This window comes from Chiloscyllium plagiosum, unplaced genomic scaffold, assembly GCF_037043375.1.
Source record: "Chiloscyllium plagiosum isolate Xiang-an unplaced genomic scaffold, Cpla_swu_hap1 HiC_scaffold_31, whole genome shotgun sequence".
NCBI lineage: Eukaryota > Metazoa > Chordata > Chondrichthyes > Orectolobiformes > Hemiscylliidae > Chiloscyllium > Chiloscyllium plagiosum.
The window spans coordinates 46876459-46889816 of record NW_028270169.1 but is presented as its reverse complement, the minus strand read 5'-3'; the positions used below and the strand labels follow the sequence as shown (position 1 = coordinate 46889816).

Below are 13358 nucleotides of genomic sequence, written 5' to 3'. Positions count from 1 at the left end.
TTAAATAAAAATACATCTGAAACAGATGCTGCCAGTTATTCCTATAAGCAACCACTCAACACAACTGCTTTCATACTCAACCCTCATGCATACCCTCCAGCACTTAGTTAATCCCCTTTTTCCAATAATCCTCTTAGAAATCAAACCAAACATACCTGCGCTTGTTCTCTCGTTCCGATATCAAAGTTCTTTCTGCATCATCTTCAACTGCTCTCTTCCGACTTTCTTTGAGCGCACTAAGCACTGTTGCTTTCGAGCATGGGTCAGTTAGAGGAGATACAGCAGGGGACATCATATAGTCCAATCTGGAAAGTCAACATAGTTTAAATATATACCTAGGGATGTCACAAAAATCTAAACTGAAAGACTTAGTTATTTAAAAGTAAATGTAACAAGTGTGGAATCAAATTCAGGATTAAAGTCAGAAGTTATGTCAAAAAGAAAAAACTGATAAGTCTAAAACAATCTAGAAAATATAGATCTATCAGCTCAGCTTCTTTAAGATACAGGAACAGAGGGTTTTGGAGTGACAGCAGGCTGTACAGCCCTTCAAGCATGTTCTAGAATTCCATAAGATCTAGCCAATCTGGTTACAGTCCTGACTCCACCTTTCCTGACTGCATTCATTAAACTGGACTCCCTTTTCACAAAAAAAAATGCATTTAACTCAGCCTTGAATAAATTCAATGAGTCATCTTCCACTACCTTCTGGGAAAGAGAATTCCACATACCAACAAATCAAAAAAAATACTGATTTCTGGGAGAACTTTTATTCTTAAAATGAATCTCCTCATTCCAGTCTCACCAGGAGGAAACACTTTCTTGGTATCCACCCTATCCGGTCCCCTCAGATCTTATACATTTCAGTAAGATTGTGTCTTGTTCTTCGAAAATCCAACTTGTTCAACTTCCCTCTTCGGGCCTTCAGCCCAGGAATAAGTAGAATGAACCTTCGGTGAACTGATTCAAACACAATTGTATTATTTTTTCAAATAAGCAAACTAAAATTCTACATAGTTCTTTCCAGATGTGATCCATAGTACTGCTTTTCAGTTCTTCCTGTTGAAGTGATCAAAGTTCATTTTCTTCAATATTATAACCCATCTGCCAAATATTTTATAATTTAAGTTATGCGCCTCTGCAGACTCTCAACCTTCGAACAACTTAGTTTCCCACCTATCTTGGTATAATGAGTAAATTTGGCAAACATACACCCATTTGGTCCATTGATATGCATTCTAAGTATAATGGAATGCCACTTGTTAGCACTTTCCAAACCAAAAAGGAGATATTTATTGTGCCACTTGGGGCTAAAATATACAGACAGTAGCAAAACTGTAAAGAGAGGCAGGAAATTTCCAAAGTTATATTTTAAAACCATATCTCAGTCAGATTTCAAAAACTACACATCTCCTCTGCAGCTAAAGCTACCTCCAAGCATTTTAATTTCTTCTTTTGTTCCAAACTTCTGTATTCAGACCAAGGCTAAATTGACAATCATGGTTTAACTCTTGCTCCTGGATTCAACAGCAAGAAAAAATTTGACTCTTTGAGTTTCCAACTTCTGTAGTCATTGCATCGAGAACCAATTCTGGTGTTTGGAGAGTCGAGGACTAGGTGAATAGTTTTAGGATTGAAACAAGATCTTCTGGAATAAAATTTCATACACAAAGGCTGTGTAGAACTTCAACAATCTCTTCCACAAAATGATAACTGCTCATTTTAAATCCAAGATATATTTATATTAACCAAAGTTATTAAGGACTATGGGACAAAGATGGATTATATGTTGTCTGGTAACAAGATCATCCAGAATCTCACTGAATGGCAGAATAGGCTTTAGGGACTGGAAGAACTACTTCTGTGTTTATGTTCCTGTTGGATTGGTCATAGCTTCAGAAGCCAGGGCAGACGAGCCAAGCTGTTTTTGTTCCTTTTTACTTTGCTGCTACAAAGAAAGAAAAACCAACAGCTACAAACGATGTTTATATTATTGTATGGCAGCAACTTGTTATTTGTTCCTTTGTAGCAAAAAAAACTAAATTAGGGAGTGAAAATCTGTTCTGTGGGAAAGCAGAAACAAATTGATTTCTTCATGTCCAAAATTTGTCTGCATGATTCAGGCTTCAAATTTTTCTTCTTTACTATGAATAGGTCCAAGGATGCAGATCTCACTCTAAGCTCACGTCACAGTTTCAAAAGACATCCATGAACCCACAGACCTCAAGGTCAGAGTCATAGAGATGTACAGCACGGAAACAAACCCTTTGGTCCAAACCGTCCATGCCGACCAGATATCCCAACCCAATTTAGTCCCACCTGCCAGCACCCGGCCCATATCCCTCCAAACCTTTCCTGTTCATTTACCCATCCAAATGCCTTTTAACTGTTGCAACTTACTAGCCACATCCTCTGGCAGCTCATTCCATACACGTACCACCCTTTGAATGAAAAGGTTGTCCCTTAGGTCTCTTTTATATCTTTCCCCTCTCACCCTAAACTTATGCCCTCTAGTTCTGGACTCTCCCACCCCAAGTTCAAGACTTTGTCTATTTATCCTATCTATGCCCTTCATGATTTTATAAACCTTTATAAGGTCACCCCTCAGCCTCTGACGCTCCACGGAAAACAGCCTCAGCCTGTACAGATTGATCAGACAGGATTCGCACTCTTGATTACCTAGAGCCTTACTGTGAACTTCAAGGTGTTCCATGGTCAATGCGTCTGTCTGAGCTTACAATTAAGTATGACTTAGGTGTAAGGCACAAAGTGCCAAGTCAAGGCTGGGAAAATGTAGATCACCTTAAACATAGAAATTCCAACACTAATAGATGGGATCATCAAATAGCGGAGTTAAAAAAGTATCTGACAGGACTAGACAGGTAAACCTCGGAAAGATATTCCCAATGGTCAGGGAGTCCATAACCAGGAATCACTGTCTCAGGACAGAAGTTCCAAGGGTATGAAGGATATTTAGGATGAGATGAAGAGAAATTTCTTCAGTTAGGGAGCGTGAGCCGATGGAATTCTCTGCCACAGAGACTGGTTAATGCCAAACATCAAATGTTTTCCGAAAGAAGCTGGATATAGCTCTTCAGGCCAAAGGAATCCAAGGATATAGGGAGAAATTAGGAACCGGGTATGGAGTTGGCTGATCAGCCATGATCAGATTGAATGGCACAGCAGGCTCGAAGGGCCAAACAGCCCATTCTTGCAGCTAATTTCTGTGTTTCTATGTTACTCAGCCATTTATCTAGAAAGGAAGTTGACAAGAGGTGGTCAGAGCTGAAAATGTGTTGCTGGAAAAGCGCAGCAGGTCAGGCAGCATCCAAGGAACAGGAGAAGGGCCTATGCCCGAAGCGTCGATTCTCCTGTTCCTTGGATGCTGCCTGACCTGCTGCGCTTTTCCAGCAACACATTTTCAGCTCTGATCTCCAGCCCTCACTTTCTCCAAGAGGTGGTCAGACACTGCTGTACTTTGACAAAACCAGATTAATGTTGCAACTGTTACAGACATGTCTGGCACCAAACATCCAGATGTAAATCAATTATAGCTGGGAGAAATGTAGAAAATAAAAGTCTTATTCATTACTATGCACACACATCAGCATTCCTAAACCAAACTATGGCCTGTTTATGGCATCTCAAATCCCCTTATTAACTGGAGTCAACATTTGGTCATCCAACAATATGTTGAGCATTATTAGGATTTCAGTCAAGCATGAAGTAATACAAAACACCCATTGACAAATTGTGAGATAATATGTGCAACAACACAGCAGAAGGGAGATTATACTGATGGTGTCAAATTTGTCAGTAATGGTTCAGCAATGTGTGAAGAATGGATTCTACAAGCATACTTTACATTAGAAGGAACCAGATTAAGTATGGGTGTTTTTATCATGGTTAGTACACTTTTTCAGCCTGGTAATGACAATTCCATAATTAGATTTCTGAATAGAAATTAATTCCCTGAGCTGCATAAGGTAGATCAATCCAGATAAATTTGAACAAGGCTATCCTGATAAAACCGATTTTTTCAGGCAAGGGCAGGGTATGCTCGTACAACTTCAGCATCAATTACCAGCCTGTGGAGATCAGCAGTCAGACTTTCTACTTTACTACTTGAGTGACTCCAGATGCAAAGCACATTGTGAAGTCAAAAGCAGTTACAAAGCACTGCAGGGCCAGACCTCAGGAAGTTCATACATGAAACAGGAAAAAAAGTTGCTTCCACAATATTTCACACACTGACACAAACATTGAACATGTATGCACCCTATATATTATAAGCATAAATGGCTCTGTAATACTATATTCTTGTCACTATTTTTAAAAATGCTGGACTAATTCACTGAAGGTATTATTTATTTTTTTCATAAAACAAAGATCTGGATGCTGGAAATCTGAAACAAAAATAGAAACTGGAGAAACTCAGCAGATCCGGCAGCGTCTGTGGAGTGAAAGCAGAGTAAACATTTCTTATTTCATTGCTGCTTGGAGTTATTCTGAATTTGATGCTTACATGCAGTGCACTCAACACTACAAAGATGATGGTGAAAGGTGCAAAGTTAACCTAAAATTAACATGTGTCAAGTTTTGCATATTTGAAAATAGAATCTAACTTTACGGTTTTTCCAAGTTAAAGACTGATCACAAAACTCGTACTTGGCTCAAAATGCTTAATTCATGCTTCCTCACTTTTGAGTTTCAAAGATCCATTTACAGTCCTATCAATGCACGAACCAAAATCGTGAATTTTGGTGAAAGTTCATCTACCTAATAAGTTTACTGCGCTTTACTGCCTGATATTCAAAAGAACATAATAATTATCTGTTTTATTTCATAATTTCAGCAATCACACTATTTTGTTTTTGTACAAACTAACAGAGAAAGCTAAGGATAACAATGCAGGTGGATGGGGAGACCAATGTTTAAATGAAAATTGAAGTTAAAAATTAAGTCTTGAAATCAGAATTTGATTTTTTTGGGAGTAATTTTACGAGAATAAGTTGGAACGTGACACTTGCAACAACATCGAGTAGCTCAGCTGAATATTGTTAGATATGTTGAAGGGGATGTTAGATAAGCCAATGAGGAAGAAAGGAATAGAAGTGATAAACAGAGTATGGAAGCACTTGAGTATGGAACACATGCAATGCCAGTCAATGGATGTGGTGCAAAGCATTTTCGAGGCATTAGAGAGAGCACACAAATCTCCAAATAACCCACCTAACCAACTCTTTCAAACTCTTGAAACAAAGTTAAATGCTGTTGTGAGCTACATATGAAGAAAATAAATTGAATGTCGAAGTGGTCTACTCCTCAAAACAGCTGCAATTGACTGTGAAAACTATTCAGATATTTTTCAGGACAGAAAAGGTAAATCCGAAACACTGCTTCACAGAAATTGTAATAGGAGGGCACAGGATCAAATGATAAACGACAACAGAAGGCAATTATCAATATAGGGCTCTTTACACAAGTGCGCAACAGGTAGAAACGATTTCAGGGCAATTTAGTAGTATCAGGACACTGGCATTGCAATACCAATGGAAGGAAGAAAAAAAGTTGAATTTCAAAGCTGTCACAGCCTTATATAAAAGTTCTCTATAAAAGATTCTCTTTAAACTTACAACTTTATCACCAAATTCAGCCATGTGAACTTAAAGGTTCCAATTAAAGCAAATTCTATACCAAAATCTCACTTCCAACCTTCTCTAACTACTTCACTGAAATATACCTTGTTTTATCAGATTATTTACTGTATCACATTGCCTTTCTTAGATTTCTTTAAAAATACAACGATATTTAATTGCTCATTGACACAAATCTGATATTATCCAATATTGTGATTTGCTTACCACAAAACCTTATATTTTGCACTTACACTGAACTTCCACTTGTCCTAAGAAACCACAAAATTTTATTTTGAACATAAAAATAGGTAATGGGAATACTTACAGAGATGAACGCATCATGTTTGCATCAGGTCGTGCAATTTTTACAGTCACTGGACTCTGTACCATGGGTGAGTTCCTGGAAGATAAAACATTTTTCTTCTGATAGCCATCCCACCGGACAGTCGGTAGAGTTCCAGGTACTGAATATTGGGGCTGGTGGATTGGATACCGTCGCCGAGGGGTCACTGTAAATTTATTCATCATGGCCTGATGCTCCCTAGAGAAAACAAAATTATTCAAATAAAAGATTAATTACATGTGTTGTGTGCTTGACAGCTTTTAAGAAACTTGTTTGATGTGATAAAACGATTAATCATTTAAATTCTTTCAGGGACTTGCATCTCCATGGCAAGACCAGTACTTGCTAAAAATCCCTAATTGTCCACAAAAAAGTTGACTGCACAGAAACCAAGGAAGTAGAGGCAGAGACAACAAAATATTGCTTTACAAATAACTGCTCTGCTTCATTTGGTGCAAAAATATTTCCCTCGTGTGAACTGGTTTACAGCTTAGTTCCACCTGTCCATGCATGAAGAATCACTTCTGTCGCGGCTTTAACTGCAGCTAGTGGTTTCACACACCACCACTAAAACATGCACCTGTAGGCAACACTTATATGTTAAACCACAGATCAAGTGGAAATATGAAGATGATAAAGCAATTAAAAAAAAACAAGTTTCTATCACATCTGCAAACTTGAAGATATTTTCCAACAGCTGCTGTGGACCAACTCTCCAGTTTCACAGTAATATTACACTATGGCGGCAGTTGTTAATGACCTGGAAAACTTTGTTGTCGAAGTGGTTAACAGACACAGCATCTTCTGCATGTCTATTCATTATATTGGAAATTGTGACATCTTTCCATCAGAACAATTCAAATCATCTAGTCAATCCTTTGAGCTCTATCATAATTCAACTGTAACATGTCAATAAACATGTTTATACAAAAAACGTAAGACATGCTATAATGGAGCAACTATTGACATTTTACAAAGTTTAAATGATGGACACTGTCAGTTAAATGAGAGATACTGGGATCTTTGCCAACACTCTACTTAACTGACATGCAATGCTGGCCCAATGCATGGTGGAACACTGACTATATACTTACCTTAAGCAAAATATATTGTGACCAAATCTAATGGTGAGCAATGCCCTTCTTGGCAACTGAGGCTGGGGCACTGACTTCAAAGTAACACATCACAAATAAGGCAGTTATGCTCATTCAAGGTCCAAGTTTGAGTTGCATAGTCCACCACTCAACAAATTTCCGTTGGTGCCTTTTTTCACCCAACACCTTTATCATATGCTATTTTGTGTAATTCAATAATAACACAGATTATATGCCTTTACTTAAAGTAATTCCAAAACTTAGCTTTAATGTATAATTTTAACATCTATCTTTAAATATTCAAAGCGCCCCTTTGCTTTTCAAGTTTGTGAATTATTTACAAAAAACGCTTTGGGTAACCTGGTCCAAGAATATTATAAGGATTACCATGGTAAACTACCTTGATCCTAATCTAGGGAAAAAAAAAGGAAAATAACAAACAAAATTATTCCATGAATGCATCAGTTACAGTTCTAACTTGAAGAACACATTTTTAAACATGAAATTAGCCACTGTCCACTGTTGTACAGAACATGCAGCACAGCTCCAGAACCTGAAACCCAGCAGAGCCATGCTAGTTTTTCCCAAAAGAATCTCCTGCCAGCCTTCATCGCAGTAACCCTAGCTTCCCCATAAATGCATTTCTGTTATTTGCCTCAACTACTACCCACCGTGGCAAGTTCCATAGTCTCCTCAATATCTGGTTAAAGACATTTCTCCTGAATTCTCTTTTGGATTTATGTGACCATATTTTATTTTGTGGTCCCTCATTTTTATTTGCATGACAGGATACATAAAAACTGGGTCGCAGGTAGATAGGATAGTGAAGGCGGCGTTTGGTATGCTTTCCTTTATTGGTCAGAGTATTGAGTACAGGAGTTGGGAGGTCATGTTGCGGCTGTACAGGACATTGGTTAGGCCACTGTTGGAATATTGCGTGCAATTCTGGTCTCCTTCCTATCGGAAAGATGTTGTGAAACTTGAAAGGGTTCAGAAAAGATTTACAAGGATGTTGCCAGGGTTGAAGGATCTGAGCTACAGGGAGAGGCTGAACAGGCTGGGGCTGTTTTCCTTGGAGCATCGGAGACTGATGGGTCACCTTATAGAGGTTTATACAATCATGAGGGGCATGGATAGGATAAATAGACAAAGACTTTTCCCCGGGGTGGAGGAATCCAGAACGAGAGGGCATAGGTTTATGGCAAGAGTGTAAAGATATAAAAGAGACCTAAGGGGCAACGTTTTCATTCAGAGGATGGTAAGTGTATGGAAGTGGTGGTGGCTATTACAATTGCAACATTTAAATGGCATCTGGATGGGTATATGAACAGGAAGGGTTTGGAGGGATATGGGCCAGTAACTGGGACCAGATTGGGTTGGAATATGTGGTCGGCATGGACGGGTTGGACCGAAGGGTCTGTTTCCGTGCTGTACATCTCTATGACTTCCATTCGGTGTCTTCTCTTTTGAGAAGAAATGCCAGCCTGCTTTGTTTTCTTGATAAGTATGACCTCAATCCTGCTATCATCTCACTTAGGTGAACATGACGTAGTGCTTACAGGTGGCAAATGTTCAGAAGCCACAGCAGCCAGAACTACCCTCAATTAATAAATCTGGAATCAAAAACCTCATCTCAGTGACAGTGACCATGAAACCACTGTCAATTGTCATAAAAATACCAACTGAATCACTGATCCCCTTTAGGGAGGGAAATCTGCTGGCTTTTTCTGATCTGGCTGACATGTTAGCCCAGACATTGTGTCTTCAATGCATTCTCAACTAGCCGAGCAAGCTACTCAGTAATAATAAAACATTGGAAAATCGAAAAGGAACAAGAACAGATGAACCACCTGGTCAAATACAGGAACTGCCCCAGACAGCATTCAAGCTGCAGTTGGACATAGTCATACTCATGAAAACATAACTAGGAAAGGTGATGGAAGGTATGTCCTGTCCCAAGGGCAGAACAGATCTAGAGGTGGCGGCACATGGCAGACATCAGAAGGGAGTTTCACTGGGAATCATCAACATTGTCTGACATGAAGTGCCATGAGCAAACAGGAGCATGGAAACCTCATCACTCCTGACCACTTGCAAATCAGCTGATCTATTAGTAGTCCTCTATACTGAACACCATTTGAAGTACTGAAATTGGTAAGGGGACAGAACATAATCTGAGTGAGGGACTTCAATTTCAACAAGTGCTTCGTGGTTGCACCAGCACTGACCAAGCTGGCCACAGATGCTCGACTCCGCTCAACTGGGTCTGCGTCAGCTAGCGAGGGGCTAACAGAAGAACGGATGTCACTGACAGTGCAAAAAAATAGTAAGCTGCTCACTGATACTCATTTTGAATTTTATGAAGGCAACACAGGTGCTGACCACATTACAGTCTTATTCCAAATTTTATTTTGGTTGGGGGCAGGTGTTTTAGAACTTTGCCCACATTCCTGATGACAGGCTTATGCTCAAAACGTCGATTCGCCTGCTCCTCAAATTGGCCCTCTAAACTTTGCCCTCAATGTAAGTCATCTTAATTCCAGGACATCACTGCAAGAGTTCCTTAGAAAAATATTCTCCAGCTAACTACCTGCAGTTGCATTAAACACCTTCCTTAGATCAGAATGTCAAAAGCACAAGAAAATAAGGAAAAAGGTCAGAAATAAAAATGGACTCTGATGGCTGCACAACCATAAAAGATCAATCACAACTCATCAACTCATTAAAGAGGTCCACCATGTCTGTTTGCAGCAAGATCTGGACAACATTCAGACTTGAGATAGTACGTGGCGTGAAATGTTCAGCATGGACTCCTGGCATTGAGGAAGCCCAGTGTGACTCCCTGCTTTTGAACTTTAGGACATGACGCTGAATTTTTACCTTCATTTCAACATTTCTCTAATCTATACCTAAGATTTTGTACATGGGTATATTTGTACCTAAGATGGCACAAGAAATGGTAACTTTGTACATTTTCCACTGTACTCACGTATCCCTATACTTGAGTACATGTGACTATAAATCTAGTTTTAAATATTGTGGCTACAAGAGCAGGTCAAAGAGCAGTGAGTAACCCAGCTACTGACTGTACAGCATTTAGAAGGCAGAAGTCAGACATGTAGCGGAGTACTCTCAACTTGAATAGATGAAAGCAGCTCAAGGAACACTCCAAGTGGTTGATGCCATCTAGGACGTGGTAGACTACTTAATTAGTACCCCATTCACCACTTCAACATCATTGCCTTCACTACTGAGACAGTGTCACATTATTGCGTTCCATCTGCAGTTGCACTGCAGCAACTCACCAAAGCTCCTTTAATTGCACTTTCAAACCCACAACCTCTAGCAACGAGAAAGGCAAGGACAGCAGATGCATGGGAATACCATTATCTCAAAGTTCCTCTCCAAGCCTCTCATCATCCTTATCTGGAGCTATGCTGCTGTTCCTCTACTGTCACTATGTTGAAATGCTTCAAAACCTTTGTGGTGTCTCTATACCCCAAGATCTGCAAAGGTTCAAGAACGGTTCACCACCACCCTCTCAAGACAATTAGGAATGGGCAATAAATCCTGACTGATCCAGTAAAAATCAGATACTGTGAATGAATTTCACACACAAGTTAAGCACAATTTTCATTTTTTTTGCTTCTTACCTTTCAGACCCCTGCTGTTTGCTTTCTCAATGGCCTTAACTCGAATGCTATTCTTATGTTATGTTCTTTTGGGCTCATTTAATTTTCAAGCATCAAACTATCAAGCTAACATTGAAAACATGACTGGACTTAAAGGAAGATTCTCAGACTGCAGCTCTGGACTAGTAATCGCAAAAGTGCCTCCAGGTGCAACAAATGCCAAAATAAGGAATTCCTGAAAGTGATAATTGTTCAAAGTGACTTCACTGGCTAATGAGCACATCAGAATCCAGAACACAAGACTTAGGGTGAAATTCCAGGGAGTACTGCAATGCGAAAGGTCCCGTGTTTCAAAAAAAGAGCCTGCCCCCCATACACTACTTTGAACAGCAGGAGGTACCATCCCCAATGAGCTGCTAATATTTATCTCTCAATCAACATTTAGGGCGGCACGGTGGCACAGTGGTTAGCACTGCTGCCTCACAGCGCCAGAGACCCGGGTTCAATTCCCACCTCAGGCGACTGACTGCGTGGAGTTTGCACGTTCCCCACGTGTTTGCATGGGTTTCCTCCGGTGCTCCGGTTTCCTCCCACAATCCAAAGATGTGCAGGTCAGTTGAACTGGCCATGCTAAATTGCCCGTAGTGTTAGGTAAGGGGTAAATGTAGGGGTATGGGTGGGTTGCGCTTCGGCGGGGCGGTGTGGACTTGTTGGGCCGAAGGGCCTGTTTCCACACTGTAAGTAATCTAATTAAAACAAATTATCTCACCCTCACATTGTTGTCTGCCAGACCACGCAGAAATCAGCATACTTTATTGGCTATGGAGTACTGACATCTAAGGTTACAAAAGGAGTTCTATAAACACAAGTCTTTCTTTAATGAAAGATTATGTACACAGCAAGTATTTTTCTGCAATAATTTTAAATACATATAATGGCTTTAAATACTCAGAGGAAATCAGTTATTACAAAAATAATGGAACAGATTTTATGAAAATGTCTGATGTTTTTGGTATAAAAATTAAGTGCAGGAGAAACCCAATTGTCTGGCAACATCATTGGAGACAGAAACAAAGTTAATAATTTGAGTCCAACATGACTCTTCTCCAGAAATATGCTCATCGTATTGGTAAGATTTTAATGAAAAGTTACAGGTTGAACTGAAAATCCATTCTTTTTCCAATTGGATCTGCATTTCCAATAATTTCAGATTTCCAAAATTGCTGCTTTATTTCTCCATTCAATCTTATAAAAGTAGGTCATTCAGTCCTTGTAATCTGACCCAACACTCAACAATGACTAATCTTCGCTCACAAGTACACTTTCCCACATCCCAAATTTCCAATGTTGGTCTTCCCATCATGTTTTCAGACCAGTAAAATATTCCCAAAACATACATTAGCTCAGCTGTAAACTTATTTCTCAGCAAATTAGGGTATCAACTGACCCGGGCAACTTTTGGACTCAAACAGCATGAAACAATACAAGCTTACAACTAGTCGAATGAATGAGTTGATGATCATGGTGCGTTAATTGTTGTCAGGTCCGTTGTTTCCAGGCTCTTACCCAAAGGACAGCCTCCTGGTCGGGGTCTGCATAGGATTCGGCCGACTGTAGCGGTTCCTTATCTCTCTGTTGCCAAAAGAGGCTTGTGCCGAGTTTTCGTTCGACAAGTAGCTGCCCATCATGAGGTCGGCGGGGCTCCGCTCATCAGCATAAGCCTCCGCCAGCGGGTTGCGTTGCTCACAATTCACCAGCTCCCACTTGCAGCTATTGCCCGGGGCCCGGCCGGGATTCCGAGGACCGGCCTGGGGCCTGCCTCTGACACTCCGACCTCTCCCTTTCCAATGGCCGCCTCCTCCGTTCAACCTGTTGTGCAGCACTTCGGCCCAACGCGTCCCGAGGAGAAACGCGACGGTGCGGTCGAGTAAATCTCGGAGCCCGGGCCTGGGGCCTACTCCCTCCAGCGAAGAGTAATAAACCCAAGCGGAAACCACCGCCAGCAGGCCCAGCAAGTACCAGCCCAAAATGTAGAAGGAAAACAGCAAAGCGAAGCCTAGCCCCGCCGCCCACGTTATCACAGACCGCTTGTGTGCGGGAGACATGGCGGCGGCGGCTTCAATCCAGTCTCAGTAGCAGCCATTCTGCTCTCGCTCTGTCCGCCATTACCGGACGCTTCACACACTGCACATGCGCGCCATTACCCGGCACCCACTGCCGGGCGGGGTAGCCATCCCTTCCCCCACCTCCCCGTCAGCCTGTCGACCTCAGGCCAACCTGGGCCCGCGCAAGCGCGCGCACACACACACATCGACCGTCTCCTGGCAACCCGCGGCCGCGCACACCCTGCGCGACAAGTCCGGCCGTCGTCACTCGCGCAGGCTTGTGACGGCGGCGCGCGCCCCAGGCGCCCAGCTGCGTGCCTCCGCGGATACAATGGGCTGAGCGGAGGTACTGCGCATGACTTTGTCAAAGGTAGCAATCACACACCTGTAGGTTACAGTGCATCAGGTTTATCTGGAAGCACTAGCTTTCTTAGCACTGCTCCTTCATCAGGTGGTTGTGGAGAATAAGATTGTAAGTCACAGAATTTATAGCAAAAGCTTACAGTGTGATGCAACTGAAATTATACATTGAAAAAAGACCCGGA

The 13358-nt window shown here is 41.2% G+C and overlaps 1 protein-coding gene across 3 annotated transcripts in view; it reads right to left on the bottom strand.

Moving 5' to 3' along the window:
- pom121 (POM121 transmembrane nucleoporin) overlaps nt 1–13080 on the bottom strand; it is a 58116-nt gene extending 45036 nt beyond the window's left edge. Inside the window, exons 1-3 of one of the 3 annotated variants that reach the window (XM_043718719.2) lie at nt 12275–13080; nt 5965–6180; nt 156–305 (exon numbers count right to left, since the gene is read on the bottom strand). In XM_043718719.2, coding sequence (XP_043574654.2) covers nt 156–305; nt 5965–6180; nt 12275–12813 — 905 coding nt within the window. In that variant the 5' untranslated portion in view covers nt 12814–13080. The remainder of the gene's footprint in view (nt 1–155; nt 306–5964; nt 6181–12274) is intronic. The other 2 variants (XM_043718718.2, XM_043718720.2) reach the window with 2 other exon arrangements.
- Nucleotides 13081–13358: the final 278 nt, after the last annotated feature.